Below are 19,546 nucleotides of genomic sequence, written 5' to 3' on the forward strand. Positions count from 1 at the left end.
CCAATGAATGGGAAGAACTCAGTCTTGTTAGCAAACACTTGGAAGAAATCATCCCCTGCTGCATTATTTAATTCCTTCCCTTGATGTTTTCCCCTCTGACTGTATTAATTTTCAGAGTTACAGGGTGCTCATTTTTTTCCTTTATGGCTGCAGTCGTCACAACACACAGAACAATTTCTAGAATCATGAAGCAGGTTTATTTTGCTAGAGGGAGCAAAGTGACGATACGTGTTCCAAAACATGTCAAAGGTACGTGAGTAAGAAAGGTGTGGTCTGCTTCAGCTAGTTACAACATTTAGACTTTCCAAGCCAAGGCAGCTGCAATGCTAGTGGCACAACCAGCATTCCTACTTTTTGAAAAGTGCTTAGCTCTGCCAGGCTATAATGTGGTGTACAGAATTGCCATCCTGTTTAATGTTTAACTCCAACTATTCTCAGATGTCCACATCTAGAAATATTTAATAATCCACAGCTTACTTTTATTCCAAATAATATCTGCATAACAAATCTCCAGTAATTAAACTATACAAGAAACATAAAGGACAGAAATGTAATTACTGACACTAAAATGACACTAAAAATATCACACAGTTACACTGAAAAACATTGAATATTTTATACAGAAACATAATGGGTCTCCAGAGGAAATGTTCACCCCCTTGAGTACACAACCTATAACCAAGCATTTAATTTTCTTAAGGGCTGCTGTTTCCATGATTCCACAGAAGTATCTACTATAAACTAGCAGGGAAAATAAAATCAGTTTGAAGTTCAATATAAAACTGCAATTGGTTTATGCCTTTCAAAAAAGCAACTCACAATTAAGCACTGAGCACCACTACAGTTAAGAGCTGAGAATACTCACAACTTGAAGACTTAGAACCTGAACTTTATAAGCAATTGTCTCCTATTCATCCCTTAGTTATTTCTTATAAAACTACAGACTGCTGTAGGGTGGGTCATATTAACTGAAAGCCCAGAGGCATTTTGTTGTTCAAATAGAACCAGAGCTCTACTTAAAAAAAAAACAAGGGGAAAAAAACTAAGAGTTTAACCAGCTGACCTTATCTTTGAAACCCCAAACAAAGCAATTGCTTTAGACCTTCATGACTTCAGCAGTCAAGTTCTCAGCATTGTGTGCATGGCAATAGCATTCACAATGCAACTTAAAGCAAGTCACAGCTTTCTTACTCTTTTTATTTCATGTTTAAGTATTAAAAAGTCATGACACAAACCTGGGTCCACGTGTCTAGAGCTTCTTCTAATTCCATTTGTTCGTTTCTGCAGAGCAAAAATAAGAATCAAGGATATGAATAAACATGTTTTCATGGAGGCTCACTGCAATCCTTTCATTACCACAATCTACTAGGCAAAGCTGGTTTTCTTAAGTTATTTCCCCCAACCACCAACACAATTATCTTTATCTCGTCAAAAGATCACACTTTGAAAAATATTCTTAGAAATGTTGATGGCTTTTTCATATATCCCATTTTTTCTGACACCAGGCTGAAAGAGTCTGAGTCTATAGAAGGTTTGTTCATAAATCAGCATTTTATTATACTGAGAATAAATGTATTTTTAAATCACTTATGAATAGGATAAGGGAAAAACATGCAGTCTGGCATTTTATCTGCCCCAGATAACATTCAACAACACAAAAGTTAAAGCCACTTTAATATGGTAGAAACTTTCACTAATTCTACTTTAAACTGAAGTTAACTACAATTCCCTTGGAATGCTTAATTTCCTTATTTTTGGGGCAAGTATTTCAATATATTTAGTAACTTGTCTATCTCTGTAAAATTGGAGGAACCAGAGTTGTGTGAAATCAGAAACTCTCTGACAAGATTCAACTATTTCAATTTATTTTCTATATTTTATACACTAAGCCACTTACTATGGATCCCTGGAAATTTCAATGTGCAATAATGCATATCTGCAAACCACTCATCTGCTTTTGCAAACTTGTTTTATCTGGTAACTTGCATGATGATTCATGCATTTATTTATTTTTTAATCAAACCAAGCAGAGAAAGGCACATTGCATAACAAAGAGAACAATTAGGTTGCTCTGATTTACTCGCCGTTGATATAAGCTGATGCAGGACACACACCAAGGCAAGCCAGAAAGCAGTAACCTGAGGCATAACCCAATTACCAAGCCCTGTAGCACGCAAGCAAAATCAAAAGCTTGGTTTGAAAATAGCTCTCAAACTCTCAAGTCCTTGGACATATTCTCTCTGTACCCCACAAGTCAAATTAAATAAAGGATACAAGTTTTGCTTCATCTGCAGTGGATAGAATAAAAATTTAAAGCTGATACCACAAAGAAGATAATAGTACTAGATAAAAGCAAAACGCTCAACTATATTCTCTATTGTTTTTTTACAGATGGAAGCCATGTTACTGATATGGACTGATGCAGATGGTTGAGCAACCACAGATTTGCACAAGAAAGGGAAAGGGGCAGGACTTGGGAAAGTACAAAGGGAGAGAGAGAAACATTTAATTGAAATAAAAACAACAGCGGGACTGTGACAACTCAAGTCATATACACCAAAGGACTGGCTGGAAAATGGTTTTAAGGAAATAGTTTCTGAGTTCTATAAAAATGAGCTCAATACCCTTAAACATAATAAATTACCAGTAGATTTTTTTACTGGTATAGAACCTAAATCCATGTTTTCCAAAATGACAGTTCCTCATCCATGCTTAAGTTTTCTTCTGCACAAAGAGAATTAAATCAGGCATTTCAATAGGAGTCTTGGTAAAAGTTAATGTAATCCTGATGTTTTGGATCAATTCAATAGGCAATAGCAAATCAATAGCTCCAGAAAGGAGATCTTAACCTTGCTAACTAGAAAAAACTATTTCTTCATCCATGGTCACCACAGTTAGCTTTAGGAAGCCTGGCAGCCTTGTCCACTAAACCCAGTAGATGATCTGCTCACAGATCTCCAGCCATGCCTGCCAGCTGCAGGACTGGAAAGGCAAATGGACTACACTGTGATTCCCAAATTTTTGAGCGCCCTTAACCAGCATTTATCAAGGCAGAGACATGACAGACTGGGCAGCACCTGGCCAGAGGCATGGCTGAGGATGCAGTAAGGAACAGGCACAGGCAGGGTCAGGGCACAGGCAGCACACCCCTCTCCTCTGCTAGAGCTCCCCTGTCAGTGTACGATTCCCCTGCAGAATCCCAGGAGCAGGAGCCCACCCAGGGCTCCCATGCCAGGAGCTCACCTGAGGGTGCAGAGCTGCCCCACTCATGTCTGGGGTTACAGTGACACCCAAACGGGTCAAACAACAGAGGGCACAGCCGTGGTCAGCCCTGCACACAGCTAGCCCTGCACCAGCCATGTCAGCAGTAACATCCTCCCATTACCCCTATCTGCAATAGCATCAAACACAGCCATGCTTATGGAGAGCATTAACATTTATACTGATGCTGCTCATAACTGGCATGTCATTTAAGCAATTACCATAAACTTCTGATCTAAAATTAATGCTAGAAACTATGGTCTAGGTCTGAAGTGCTGCCTTTTGTCAGACGGGACAGACAAAATCCAGCTGCTGTGCCCTCCTGTGTAACAGTGAAGAGGTCCCAGGAGCTGGTCAAAAAATAAAGGCTGCAGGGTGGCCTAGGCTGACAGCAAGCCACACTATGTGCATCACAGCAGTTCCCCTGCTCAGGTCCTAACATTCTCTCCAGATTACATAAATTTCATACCACAGGATACCCTTGCAAACAGTGTTTTCACATGAAGAGGCAAACACTGCCCTGCCAATCCTTCATCACCCCACAGCTCTCTGGTATGGCAGAGGAAAAACAAAAAAAACTTTTAACTCTACAGCCAGATTTTGTCTAGGAACAGTAAGGATCTACACACCAGTTGTGAAGCAATGTATGTTTTCTTACCTGCAGCTTAAAAAAGCATCTCCACCCCTTTCAGTGCTCTCAGCACTGTCATTTCATTGCAAGTTTAATTCGCATTTGGAGCAGAAGACATTTGTATTTAATCATGAATACCTTGTTGCTTAGACAACTTCTACAGCACTCGAAATAAATCTGTTTGCAAACCCAGAAGAAAAACACACCTTCTCCACCAGCATGTACACAGAGTAATAAGGAGCTCGTATGTCACCAACAAAACAAACATCACATGCAAAAGAAAACGAATCCTTACCTCGTGTTTCACGTTTCCGTGCTCTGAAACATAAGAAAAAATTGGCATTATTGTTGGTTGCAAATTGTGCACCTTTTATAAAGCAATCTCAGCCTGTGCTGCGTGGTGCAAGAGAAAACCCTGCTGCCTCCCTTTGCCACCTGATCCAGCAGCCGCCCCAGAGCTGTTGTGCAAACGCCGCTCATTGGCCCCGGCGCGCTGCGCCCATGGCCGGGCTGGCTCCGGCTGCAGGGCACCTGCACGCTCCAGCAGCGGCACGGCAGGCCAGGACAGCACCCCTGACAACCCTGAGAACACGGCAAAAACGCTGCATAAATGCTGCCTCCTTGGGAACGCAGAGATACAGTTCACTGCAAGTCGAGTTCACGCCTTTTTTTTTCTTTCTTTTCAGAGTGTGGCAAGGTATATCAACGTTAAATGTATACCTTTAGCTTCAAAGTGTTCTATGTTTCGTGTTCAATTCAACATTGCATTAGTATACCAGAGACCAACACTACTGCTGCTTTATTTGCTTTTACTATAAATTTTATGATACTACATAAAATTTAGGGAAAAAATCCTGTGGGACATCAGAAAGACTGAATAAAGCCAGTAACACTTCAGTACATACAGACCACCCACCACCACAAAAGGCACAAAAGAATATGTATTTTCTACATGTCGTTAGAATGTCTAATCTGACAGCAGGTATTTGGGTGCACTTTAGATTTTGGGTGGGTGCCTTACCAAAGCACACACAGCTGTATTTGCCTGTGTCTGCCTCTGGCAGTGCACACACCGCTGAGGCCCGGCACAAGCTGCACGTCCCTGGTCCCTGTGCACTTCAGGACGCTGGAAAACTTTTACTGCACTAACTTCTGAACAGGAAGGCATACCCACAGTAAAGCAAATAATAAACTTTAACTTTTGCTCCGCAAGCACAGGTTCCATTAGGCAGGGAGTGTGGGAAAGCAGGAGGCCTGGCGTGCCGGGGCCCAGCCCAGGCCGCGCGCTGGGCAGGCACGGCCCTGCAGCGCTGGCAGCGCCGCGCGCACGTACGCCCACAGTGCACGGAGAGCTCCTGGCATCGAACCTCTCCAGGAGGATTAGCTGGCATTTCTAGAGTGAGCAAAGAGAAGAAAAATAAACCCGCCCAAAGGAGGAGATGCACGTAGTCTGTTGAGGTTTCCCAAACAGCTTGAGGGAATCAGTTGCCCAAGTGCTGCTGAAATTCAATAAAATTTTGGTATTTTACAATCTGATATGCCTTTTCAGAATTTTTGCCAAAATCCGAATAAAATCTCCTCTTTTGAATGTTTGATCTCAGCATTATGAACGACTTGAAATGAAAGCAAATTATATAGGTAACTAGTTGCAAAGGAGGCCAAAACGTCCAACCCAGACTTAGGGGTTTTCTTTCTTTTTTGTTTCTGAAGACTTACATTTATTTCAGTAGGTCATTTATCGAAAAGTTTCAATGGAAATGTTGTTCTATCTTCCAAATGGGAATGAATGAATCTGATTTTTAAACACTGCTGTTGAATATTTTTACCTCTAGAAAATATCCCAAATCCAACTAGATGAACAAGTTCCATCTGGTGATCGCAGGATCCCAAAGGTTTTTATAATGAATAATTAGGAAATTCAGTGATTAACTTTCGATAACTGAGTAACTGAGCTCAAGAAATCACTACATAAGAAGATAATTACTCCTGATCATTCACGTAAAATAAATTTCATTAAAAGGGAAGTGAGGGACTTGGATTAAAAGAAAACCAACACTGATGGACCAAAAGGCCATTTGTGGCTTCACTGTTAACAATTCAGGAATAGAAAACAATATCCAGTGTCTGTATTTCTACCTAAAAGCCTATTCAAAAAATTAAGACTTGTTATTTCATTACAGTTTAAATATGCCTGTATTTCAGAATATTCTATATTGAAATATTTGTATCATGTCCTCATGATAATGTTTTCCAAACATTACGTAAGTACAAGACCAAGAAAACTTTCATTTCTATTTTTAGGGGGGGAAAAAAAGTAGTGCCTGAGGATATCTACCAGCAGATATTTTACACACCACAGTTTTAATTCAAGTTTCTGCTCAGCACCAGTGTGCCAATGAAATCATCAAGTGAGTCCTCAGTTCTGACAGCCACTTAATTAATGCCATAGTTCAGCACAGTTTTGGGGTTTTTCCTGTTTATTCACTGAGGCCACATTACCACTGGGTCACATTTTGATAATTATATTTTACTACAGAAGCAAGAGGAGCAGCAGCTGGTCTCAGTAAGTGAGGGAACAGGGCTCAGAAAATGGGTAAGCTGCTCTTCAGGGATGCAACAGAGCAGCTGGATCTACATGCTAACTAAACAGAGAGTAAATAAATATATGTTATAAACTACTCACCTTTCTATTTTAAAACAAAACTCAAAATATTTAAAATGCAAGAGGTATAAACTAAATCCCTTGGGAAGAACGTGTGGGACTACGTGTTCCTTTCCAGTCATTTAGCCAGTCATTACTCAATCAGAACAAAATTAGAAATGTGACCCAGATGTACCATAATGTAGGACCCTAAAAAATATCAAGCGCCCTAACTGGCTTTTGTTCAGGTTGAGCAAGAATCATTAGTTAAGCAATACAGCTCAACCTCTTTTGCAGTTTTTTTAAAAAGTGGTATAACTCCAATGAACTTTGTGAGATTTGAGTATTTACTTGTCAATTCAGTTGACACAAGAGGTTTGGAGGGGAGCCAGCAACTTTGCAACTATTGATTAAGTCAGCAAAAACGTAAATAGTGAAAGCTGCTGGGGTTTTTTTGAGATGTCAAGACCACAGGCTTTTCATGAATAATCTCTAATGTGCTGTAGCAAGCAATTAGGACATGAATAGCATGGACTGTATCACTGGGCAGGCACATTACTGTATGAAAACAATTCTAAACTTAACCCATTCATATGCCAGCATTTCAAAAGAAATATAATACCTTTTCAAATTAAATTATCCAAATAAGAAAGAAATAGTGCATAAATTAAGTAAGATTTACTATAAAAATGATCAGCTAATGTTTTTCTAATCTATTTATGACCTGATGAGACATGCCTTCAACATTCCCTGGGAAAAGCAATATAAAGAAGAAAATTCTGTGGGTTTGGCACTATATTTTAAATATTCAAAACACTTTCAGATTCTGGAATCATTGGTGGTTTCTCTAATTGAAATATTCAATAGTCAGTAGAACCAGCAGGCATTTGCCTGAAAATACTTAATTCAACATAATTTGATAGACTTGGAAAAATTCCAGCCTGGAAATAAAAAATGAATTGTTAATTCTGCTGGTTTAGACTAGGAAACAGACTGGAGTTCTTTAGTATGTTCTGGGCTTAGTGATACTGTCTTATCAATCCTATGAGGCCTCTGAAAAAATTGCAAGGGAAACAGAACACACTGTACAATAGAAGTGGGAAGAACAAGGGATACAAGCTTCTCCCTTTGGATACTACAGCTGTGTCTTATTCTTGCTTACCCAAGGCCCCAGTCTTAAACATTCCCAGACACAAACCCTTCCAGCCAGTGGGAGAGCGTCACCAGAGGAGTGAAATTGCTCTGTGACATGAACTAAGACTCAGGAATGCAGCTGAAAAGCCAGAAGATGTAACAAGGGAGGGGAGATGCCCTCATAGCCAGCAGAGAAAAGAACACCACGTATGTCTTTATAAACGGCCTGTGACAGAAATACGTCCATCCATTTTCTAATCCTTGTGTTTAAGGATTTCATAGTCTGTTCTTGTTTAAGACTCAAAGGACTTCATCAGAATATTAGCAAGCATTCCAAATCACAGAAAAATTAAGTGATAGGGCAGAAAAGTAAAATATATGAAAATGTAGAGGACTATTTGAGAATATACAGGACAGCATTTTAGGGGGAAAAAAACCTGTTAAATCAATAATGACAGAAACGAGCACAGACAACTTCAACCAACACTTCTAATTTAGAGCAGCAAGGGCAGGAACAGCAACCAAGAAAACCCTAGGGCTAAATGGAAACATTTTGTTCTGTTTATTAATTCAACTGATTAACTCTGCATCTTTTATCACTAAAATTTCTACAATCTGCTGAACTGGCCTTCTTTGAAGCAAAACTTCTGAAGAACTGGCATATGTTTGTGTATAAGGCATAGCATGAGAACACAGCAATCTATCTTCAGATTTTGTCAATGTTTCTCTCATAAGTGTATCATCTAAATCTGACACTTAATAATTTTGTCATTCAAAAGGTTTCATCTATCTTTGGATGTGTGTCTTTTGAATTTTCTCAAAGTGCGACTTGGAATGAAATTTAAAAAGATTTAATCCACTCAGGAAAGTTCTAAGCATCATTTCAGAAAGGCTGGCAAAAACATCTGCTCATGGCCTATAAAGGAAACAATCTTAAACTTTACAAAACCAGGAAATGCTGAGGAAAATACCAAATTCCTTTGAGAAACCTAATGGCATATTCCCAATGCAGTGCTTTGAACTCTGACCACCTTTTTTCAAATAAGCCTCTAGAAGTACAAGAGGTCTACAGAATAGGAATGAAAATTATTTGAAACATGGAAAAAATTACACTTATAAGAAGATAATTTAAAAATTGAAACTGTTCCATTTAGAGAATATACTATTAAGAAGTCAAAATAATTTATCATAGAGAAACAGTCAGTCAAGACTTCTCACAAAAGCCCGAAGTCACATGTTCACAGAGAACTCACTGTTCTAACACTCTGAATTGCAGTGGGACATTTCCAAAAAGGGAAATGCAAAAGCATTAGCAAGATCTAAAAACTCTTCAAACACAAAAAAGAAAGGAAGAAAGTTTAAGAGGATCAAGCAAGGAGCATCACTCCTGGACATTGTCTACCACACAGAGGATTTGCACTTTGCTGTGAAGCATCTGGAATGGCACTGACAGAATGACAGAACACCAGATTAAACAGAAAACACATATATCTACACATATATAGATATACATTCCACATCTGTGGCCATAACTAATACCACATGACTTGGGAATAATAATGTCCAGTTTCTCAAAAAGATGATTCAGTTTCATGTACATTATACCCTGTGAAAAAGGCTATAATAGTCTCCTAGAAAAAAATCTAGGGCGGAAAAAAAAAAACAAAAAAAAAAATCAAACCAACAAAACAACTCACCAAACACAGCAATACAATAAGTGTTCCAGGCATTTTGCTGCTGTACAAGCCTTTGCTCATTGCCCCTAGGAGCAGCAAATGACACTGCTAAAAAATACCATATTTATCATAAATTATTTTCTAAATATTTCAAAAGAAAAGTATTCAAAATTAAAACTGTGTTAGATTGTTGTGCCTACAGAGCTTACTTCTTCCACAAAGTGGAGTGAAGATGTTGAACTTCACATTGCATCTTTATGTCTGCATGCCTTTAATAACATGGGGCGGAATAAAAAACCAAAAAAAAATCAAACCAACAAAACAACTCACCAAACACAGCAATACAATAAGTGTTCCAGGCCTTTTGCTGCTGTACAAGCCTTTGCTCATTGCCCCTAGGAGCAGCAAATGACACTGCTAAAAAATACCATATTTATCATAAATTATTTTCTAAATATTTCAAAAGAAAAGTATTCAAAATTAAAACTGTGTTAGATTGTTGTGCCTACAGAGCTTACTTCTTCCACAAAGTGGAGTGAAGATGTTGAACTTCACATTGTATCTTTATGTCTGCATGCCTTTAATAACATTTCATACCTTAGCAGGCATGAAAGGTAATTTATGGGAGACCTCATTTCTCAGTATAGCTCTGAAATAATTAAAGGACAGCTCCAAAAAAAAAAAAAATTCAATTTGCACTAATCAATTGTTCAGAGAGTTTTAATTGTCTCATCCCTTCCAGGCCCACATAGGGAAGCAGGTACTGGTAAAGCTCCTCCTTAAACCTTTCCTTGGTCTGTGCACATTATAAATGGCCAGCACTGCTCAATCAATGCTTCTTTCTTTAAAAAAGGCAAATAAAGAGTAAAAGCGGAAAGCACTAGAGAAAAAACCGAGAATCTCCTTTCCTACTCATTGGCCAAAGTCTCTTTATCAGGTGGAGGGAGGACACATTTTCAGCTAGGTAAGCAAAAGTCCTTGTCCCTTCCATGCTCACTACTTGATAAAGGAAGGGGAAGTACAGCAAGAGCTGCACTTTAGAGTTGGATTTTGCAGGTGTGATCCCAGAGCAGACTGTAAGGAAAGACACAGGGGAAGGTAGGAGATGCACAACTCTCCTGTCTGTATGAGAGCTACAGCAACCACAGTTATGGCATAAAATTAAAAACAGACTGAGAAGAGAAAGTGGGGTTTGAAGAGAGGACAGAATACCTGGACGTAACCAAAACACGTAACACAAAAAAGGATCTTAGCAACACAGTTGCTTGCAATTTCAGTACAGTATAATTCTACAAAAATCAGGAAGATGATTTAAAGTAAAATACAAAACACCATTCTGCTTCTTTGAATTTTTAAAATTATAATTTATTCCACTTAAAAAGAAGGAGGTATGTGATTTGTTGTTACTGTTATTTTGTTCTCTCTAGCAAATCTACAGCATTGCTTAAATATGCAAGAAAATTAAAAGAAATCAGACCTTTTCTTATCTAGGCATTTATGGTCATTCTTACTGATGCATGTTGCACCATATGTGTCCACAGATATTTACAGAGGAACAGAAAGACAAGCTCCTGCCTCCTGGAGCGCCAGCTATCCAATTAAAATAAAAACTACAGAAGTGATTAAAGGAAAATGAGCAAGACAAAAAAAATAGAAGTGGGGTGGTTTATACCACAGAAGACAGCTCTTTTGGAAAGAAAAATATGTGTTTGTTTTTCCACCCTATTAATTTCAAGTAATTGCTTTAAAACATTCAATTTTTAAGATCACTTTAAATATTTATTTTCCTTAGAATATCTGCAGGAGGTTCTGTGAAAAGTCTGTGTTCCAAAAAGGGTTTCAGTCACAAATACTGTGACTGCTTGTATGGTTTTTAGATCTACAAAAGATTATTTGTAAAGAGTTCAGACTTGGAGGATAGCATGAAAGATTTCTAACACAGAAAAGCAGCTGACAAAAGTTTACTGGCTACAGCAAAATTCAGTGCCTGCCATCCTGTTGAAATCATGGAAGACTGGGACAGGTAATTAGCACAGAGAGCCAAAAGTCAAGTAGAAGTCAGAAGTAACGCATACAGGGGCAAAGAGAGAAACAAGCTTATACAATGTTGAAAGGAACAACAAGCTAGACTCAAAATTTGGAAACATCAGCTTAATAAAGAGCAGTGCATTAAGTCATCACATAATTCAAAAGTATGAGAGAGAATATCTCTGCAGCAGCGCTCCACAAAGATTGTAGATACTAACGTCAAAAAGAAAATAACCCAAGGGAAGAGGTTGCAGTAGCTTATGTGAAGTATGTGAGACATGAGAAACTTCACAAATTACTATAAAATAATTCTGAAAAGGAATGCAAAGATTTTAAAGAAGTGAGAATGATACATGACAAGAAACTTCCCCAACACATAAAACTCCACTTTCCCGAAATCGTCATGTCCTCCCAATGGCTTTTCTTTTTTAAACACAACAGCAATTCAAAATAATCACTAGAAAAAAAGGTTTGAGAAGCTGAACAGAACTAAGAGTCCAAAGTCGCACCAGGATTATATGACTGTGGCAATAGTGTAACAAACTCACTGCCAACAACAGAGCAGGTACAGGGAAGGGAAGGGTGGCCAGTGCTGGGGGCTAACTGAGCATTAGCAGTGGCAGATCCAGAAGATGTCAGAAAGAGATTTACAGGTATAATACTGAGCAGAACAGGAAGATGTCAAATTTTTGGAGTTACTTGTGGGAGGCCAAATGGTAGTTGAAATCAAAAGATTCCTTAAGGTCCCAAAGAGCAAAACAACAGGGGAAGTGCAAAGTGACAATGGCCAGAGAAGAAATTCACAGAGCAATTGATTAAAAGAAGAAAAAATATAGTTCTTAGGTGTGGGAAGTAGAGAGCCATCAATCACCTTGTTGTGAATATTGTGAGTGGACAGAAACCATGGAAACCAAAGAGATGAAACAGGAAGCTGAGGCAACACAAACAGCTTTAGGAACTGAGAGGAAAACACAAAAATTGACATAAAGGGAGAAGCACAAGGATGACAGATGATGTGCTGTATTGTAGGGGTTATATATAAGCAGTCCACAACTGAAACGAGAGCAATTCCTTGTTGTATACAACATTGACGAAGAAATTTGGTTTGACCTGTAACAGTTCTCTCCTGCTTTGGAACACTTCAATTTAGTAGCAATAAAAATCCCTAAGAATCCTAAACGCAATTCTAATTGTGCTTGTAAATGGTAGCTTCACAAGTATGCATGTTACAATAAACACAAATTAGAGGTAAATTAAACCTTAAGTATATCTAGCAAGTTTTATGTCCTAATTAAAAATGGTATTCTAACAATTAAAATGACTTACCACCTAAATTAGCCCTGCCACAATTGTCTAGTCTTCCTAAACATTCTTTGTGTGCTCCAGCTCCACACTTAGAACATAAATAGCCTTGATAAAATGTTCCCCTGTAAAATAAAATTAGGTAGTGATACATTAGAGGTGACAAATTCCACACATAAAGGACATAAGAGACATGGCAGAAGGTATTAGAAATCATTGGTTTTTCTGCATAATGATAGTCCTTAAAGGCTTGAGAAAAAGTGACAACTGACAAACAAACAGCTAGCTCATCTGCTTTCTGTCACTACTAGCCATTTAAAAATCACAACCAGACAGTTCTTTCAGACTACTAGTAGAATAATAGCCTCCATTTCGATGTAATCCAAAGCTACTTCGGAACAGTGCACTTGAAATCGTACCATTATGCATCTATCCTACTACAGTTCTACACCCCACTTCATCTCAGTGGGAATTTGCCTATGCACCATGAAGAACAGGATCCAGTTCAAGAGAGTTGTAGGTTTGAATGTATATTTAAGCATTAAGTAGTTTTTAGGCTGTATGGCAAATATTCTTGACTTTAAATTTGTTCAGTTTTTAAAAACTATATACCATGGACACTTCAGGTAATATTCAGAGCTGCTACTTCCTCTAAACATCTGTCCCACAGGGTGGCACTTGGGAATACCCAGCTGGTGGCCCATGGAGAACCCAGGCAGCATCCTGGGGGCTGTGTCCTGACTGCACAACAGCTGCTCCTCAGAAACAGCAGCTGCTGCAGACCCAGTAACAACTACACTGCTCCAAAGTCAGGAATTAGCTCTCTTGACTTTTAAGTTTAGAAGGTCTGTACCACTGTTCATAGTCACTTGGATCGTGCATTGAGGGGAAAAAAAACAATCTCTGAAAACACAGGTCAGTCTGACTAGTCAGGAAAAGCATTGCTAAAGGAAGAAAAAAATATATAACAAGGAGGAACATACCTGAAGTTCATTTATTCCATGCCTATACTTTAAAAAGGCACTACCCACACTCAAATGCCCTTGTTAAAATGCTGTGGCTTCATTTTTCAGACTACCAACAATATGCAACATAGAATCATAGAAGGGTTTGGGTTGGAAGGGACCTTAAAGATTATCCAAACTCTCTGCCATGGATAGGGACACATTTCACTAGACCAGGATGCTCAAAGCCCCATCCAGCCTGCCCTTACATCCAGCAGGAAGGGGGAGACCACCACCCAAAAAAAAAGAAAACCCTTTACAATACCTCAGAAGCATCTGACAGACTTTGCAAGATGTCACTCGACTGAAGGTGTGCATTTTGAACTCATGAAAGCTCGTATCTGCATAATCTGGCCGGATGTTTGACCTAAAAACAAAATTTGAAAATTTGCATTAAATGAAATCTAGGACATGAGGCAACATTCACAGCATGAAATCTTAATCCCCAAACAACTAGTTTTATTTAGACTTTAATGTTTTTCACTGACAAGAACCAGAAGTATGGACTTTACCAAACACCTTGAAATTAGATCTGTATTATGGTATTATGCAGACTTCTTAAAATATATCCTATAACAACTTTAGCTGTCACAATAAATACAAAATTAAACATTTGGTTTTTATTCTTGTTTGAGTAACTAGGATCATTCTCAACAATATTTTAGTATGTGAATGCACAACGAAAATAACCTCACAGTCTGAGAAGCACCGTATCTGAAAACATTACCAGCAAATTTAAGACAGTTAGGTCATAACTATGCAGCAAGATACTGGATAACCCCAGTGCTTTCAAAACAATTAGAAAATATTCACGAGGGTTTGGTTAGTCTTGTTTAAATGTGTTGCACAGTGCCCACAGCTATAGATGCCCACAGCAAACTAAACAAAATAAAAGATCACTACTCACACTGCTAATATACTAACACACTACTAGCAGACTTATTTCCAAAGATCAGGTTTAGGTACAAAGCACTGGTCCACTACTGTACTTGTGTTTCGTTTACCTTCCCTACTGATCCCTTTTAAAAGCAGGAGTATAATTTAAATGTAAACCATTCATCATTTGTTGTACCAGTGACTGTTTTCAGATTTAAATTTTATTAAGTTATCTATCCAGTTTTTTCTGTCATCTGTCCCATTTCCAAGACTGAATGGGAGAACAGGCATTTTCAATTAATTTCTTTTTTCTTTTTTTTTTTAATTCAATAAGATCCCCAAACTAGCTTAACACTGTCAAAATCAGTAATGCTGAAATGCTAGGTACATAATTTAATATTAATCTAGACTGTATCAGATAAGAAAAAATAATATATAGTAAGGCTTAATTAATTTTTTAATATTATTTATATTAAAATGCTTAGGACTCCATGAATTTCTGGTATTTTTTAATCAAAGCAAAGCACAATGCATAGGAATTAAAACAGGAAAAATAATGAGGGCAGGAATGCAAGAATCTACAGTACTCAAAGAAGAAACTAGAAGCTTTTTACAACATAGAAAATTACATATTCTTCCACTGAAGTTGGAGATATTTATAATACATAAGAATGAAACTTATAACTAAGTACCAGACTAAAACACAGACCAGCCACAAACTGCAATGAAACATAGATAACCATGCAAGCATCACTCCCTCTTAGATGGAATTAAAAGGCTTGCAAAAAGCCATTCAAAGAATCTGCTTAAGTACCCAGTGTCAGAAAGGTCCATCTTGAAATCCACCTGCTGAAAATGAACATGCTGAAAATGAAACCATACTTCAAAAGCAAAAGGAATTTTGCTTCTATGCCTGAGAATAACCTTACAATCAGTACTGTTTTAACCACCTCACTTGTCTCTCTTTCTGCTCTAACATGCAAAATGTCAATTCCACAACTCCTGCTAACTGAAACAGGTGTGCATACTACCCATCCACAGCAGGAAGGTACAGTAGCATGACAAAATTAATCTCATAAAGTAAAGAACTTTTCTAACCAGGAGAAAAAGAATTATTATTTTTTTGGCTCTTAACCAGGTGCAGCCTGTATTTCACCTGTCTTCCAGAGGGCTGCCAAAACTTCTTAGGCTACACTCCAAGCAATCCTGAAAATCCCTAGAACAAGTTGCAGTACTTCACCCCCAACAAAAGCTAATATTTATTGACCACTTGGTTCAGACCAGGACATCTTGCAGAACTGTGTTCAAAGTATAAGCCAAAAGTGCAAGACTCCTGAGATTGAAAGCATATCAAATTAAACCTAACAACCTGACCATTTTTCAAGAACAAACCAAAGAAAAAATTCCATTCATTTAATTAGAACAGAATCAATCTTTAAAAATAATAAGCATAGGTGGATCAAAAGAAAAAAAACATTACAACCTTACACAGACAGTAGTTTAACACATGGATATGACTATACAACTTTCTTCCATATGTAAAAATTCTCTTTCCTTCTTCTCTCAGGCTATATTCCACAAAGATTGAAGTGCATGAACTACTCAAAATATACCTCCTATTAAAAGAACAAAGATGATACACTGTATTCATTCTTCATTACATTAAAAGCAATATTTGAAAAGAACAGTGTAAGGTAAGAAATTGTCTGCTTACTCTGGAGACACAGTGCTGTAAAGTGAAGCACAATATGCAAAGATAATTAGTGATACAACAAAACCCAGAAAAATAAATCAAGGTGTGCTGTCTACTCCAAATGTAGAGGTAGAATAAGGAAAGCTCTGTAGAAGAACATTTAGTGCAGTGCTACTGTGGGCTGGAAGACTCTTGCACATTCTGCTACCAGATCAGTAATGCAGCATTATGGCAAATCCAGTTCTGTAGTCACATCAGATAAGGCTGAGATGATGCACTAGAGCAGCATGGATGGAGCAGCAAGCCTTTAAATGTAAAGTCAGGAACTTAATGAATCTAGGGGTTTGATATTTTAGTTTTCAATTTTTTTTTTCTGAAATCAAATACAAAAATAACCCAACTTGATTAATACGTGAAGGTTTACAGCTAGAGTTTAAGCACAACTCATCTGTGACTAAGTTCAAATACCACAAGGATCATAAGAATTTTTTCCCCACAAAACCTCTCAAACTGAAAATTACCTACTATGTCTTGAGTTTTCAAATACAGCAAATAAAACTGATAATGCAAAACAGTCATGGCATAACATGCAACTTTTCAAAGCCATGTCCAACCATTTTGGTTATAGCATGGAAGCCTTACACTGATACCCTCAGAAGAGAGAGCAGCGCTCTCACAACACAGTAAACGAAACATTTCATCCTTCTCAAATCTTTTCTCTTCTACTTTCCAACCAGTAGGCATATTGCAAGACAGAAAAAACCCTGAGTATTTATGTCAATATTAATTCTGAGCCTAATATTATTTTCCTCTTTAGAAGAACGATTTCTTCTAAAGGAGACCAAAAAAAAGAAACCCTGATGTAATTGTTAGCAAAATTCAAATGTATTGAAGCAATCAACAACATTTCTTTTGGGTCTTACACTGGGTTCCTTCACTATCACAGTGGAACAGCCAAGCCCTCCTGCAGACTCCTCAGTCCCTACTACCACAACCACTGCTATTATGAGGTACCCCAGGCAGCAAAAAAAATTTTCTATTTTTGCTGTCAAACAATCTTGATGAGTGGCCAGAGAAGGAAGTCACTCATACACCAGAAATACTTAATCTGAAGTAAACAGTGACACAGAACACTTTCCTCGTTTTATTGTAAAACTCTTTTTTTCTACAAGCAACAACAATGTGGGGAGGGAAAAGTAGTTTCCCTTTGTCTCATCTACTTTCTCCTCAGGCAGTTTTAACTTCCCCACTCTAGCAGAGACAAAATGTCAATGTCAATCTGTTATTAGGACAATTTTTCCAATTCTCTCCTCAATTCAGCACCAGAGATTTTATAAGGGACAACCACAAGTGTTCCTCCAGCACAGTGCTGGAACCCCATAAGCAGATTTACTCCAGTCACTACTGCAATGTCCTTGGGCTGCCCCTGAGCCTTCTGAGCAAAGCTTTCTCCTTCCAATTTACTTCCAGAATATTAGTCCCACTGGGACCAATTCACTGCTACACCACCAAGCCAAGAGTCCTGCAGGTGCGTATCTCACGAGTCTCTGTCACTCGGACATGCAATTCTTGTCTCTCCACAAGCCACGGGAGCCAAAGTTCCAGGGGCAGAATGCCCATCTTCTTCAGTCAGTCCTCCATCTCTGAGCGGTCCCTTTGTGTTAAAGTTTTGAAAGTTCAGTGGACAAAAGAGTTGTCTTATTCAGGTGTCTTATTCAATTGCCCTTCATATCCTCAGCCTTTGGAGTACTCTCTGTGCATATGAATTACTCTCCTAAAAATATTTTCTCCACATTTGCAGTGCCATTTCTTTCTACAGAGTTGTTCTTTTCAGAAGTGTAAATTGATCATAGGCCAATCTCATCCCACCCACATAATGCAACACCTTTATATATGGTGTCAACAAGTGTCATGTTATCAACCATCCCCCACAGGCTTCTGCAGACAAAATCCATTCCAGTAATCATCTTTGTGTAGATTAATGGCACAGCTGGCCACGGACTAATGATATAGATAGCCCAAAATTGTCTTGTCAGACAAGATGTCTAGGTGCTTATTCCTATGCCTATAGAATGAGGAATAAATTCTCTTAACTATCCTGCCTCAAAATACCAAAAAATAATTGTTCATATAAAAAAATGAAACCGATTGAGCTACAATTTTCTCACACTAGCAGATGAGATAACACATCAAAGACTTAAAACTCATGCCTAACCCTCAAAACACAGACATGTCACCATCAAAAGACAAATAATTAAGTCAAAAAAAACACCAATGAACCTTGATAACCTTGACATAACCAACTCTGTAAGTCCTGTGCCCCATTTTACAAATGTGAACTTGGATTGTCTTTGATCCAAAGTGTTGCCAAGGTGTATATGCAAGTAATACATCATTAGTATCAAGCAACTTATCTAAGATTTGTTACTGTAATTTCCTTACTTAATGAAAACCATATTCTGATTAGAAGGCACTTAAATCAGAATGTTTCTGAAGAGCAGTAGAATACCACAGGCATTTGGTCTCTCATAGCAACAATTTAGGTTTTATCAGCATTCTTACATTTTTGTTTCCTACAAGGAAAACTATACAGAGTACCTTCCACAACAAATCAATTACATCATCTTCAGGGGGGTAGGCACAAATATACTTTATTTTACTGTCAGTTAAACTTCCTCTACACAGGTAGGGCTTACAAAGTGAAATGCACCAGGAAAACTACTGAACATTCAGCCACAAAACTCAGTCGTTTCTCCAAAATATGTAATTACTACATGTTTCCCAAGAGAACAAATAAATGGCTGAGAGATAGCTTACTATATAGCCCTTTCCTCCTATTTTCCCAGCTGGCAAATAAGTATATTAAAATCCCATTAATCCCACTAAGTCTTCATTTCAGAAAGGACATATTTCTAAAGTTATTAAAAATGAAAAAAGTATTGTAGTCTTATTTTTTAATTTTTTTATACTGAGTATATCTTTTCTTGAATGTTTAGCAGTTCAGATATTTCAGTATTAGCCTTGAAGACCAAGAACTAGTGTCCCACATTTGTCTTGCGTGGACATACAACTGAAAGCTTACAGGCTGCCAAATCTAACAGAAGCATAATCAAGGGATAAAATGAAGTATTACATTTGTTAGATTAATTACATCCTTACAGCAAGTTTAAATATTAAATAGGAAATTAATAAAATGCAAACCACAGGGCCTTTACTAAAAAAGTGTGCACAAAAAAGAAAAAGTGGCTTTATGAAAATGCAAAGAGTAGAAGCAAATAGAATGTGGAGCCTTTGGCTCCT

At 37.9% G+C, this 19,546-nt stretch overlaps 1 protein-coding gene across 1 annotated transcript in view; it reads right to left on the reverse strand.

Moving 5' to 3' along the window:
• The window catches only part of VAV3 (vav guanine nucleotide exchange factor 3), a 147,367-nt gene that overhangs the window by 49,147 nt on the left and 78,674 nt on the right, over positions 1-19,546 (reverse strand). The window contains exons 16-19 of the mRNA XM_039726393.1: positions 13,943-14,044; positions 12,698-12,798; positions 4,188-4,210; positions 1,236-1,281 (exon numbers count right to left, since the gene is read on the reverse strand). Of these exons, the coding sequence (XP_039582327.1) occupies positions 1,236-1,281; positions 4,188-4,210; positions 12,698-12,798; positions 13,943-14,044 (272 nt within the window). The remainder of the gene's footprint in view (positions 1-1,235; positions 1,282-4,187; positions 4,211-12,697; positions 12,799-13,942; positions 14,045-19,546) is intronic.

The sequence above is a fragment of the Passer montanus genome, unplaced genomic scaffold (assembly GCF_014805655.1).
Source record: "Passer montanus isolate IOZ18808 unplaced genomic scaffold, ASM1480565v1 scaffold58, whole genome shotgun sequence".
In the NCBI taxonomy this organism is placed as follows: Eukaryota; Metazoa; Chordata; class Aves; order Passeriformes; family Passeridae; genus Passer; species Passer montanus.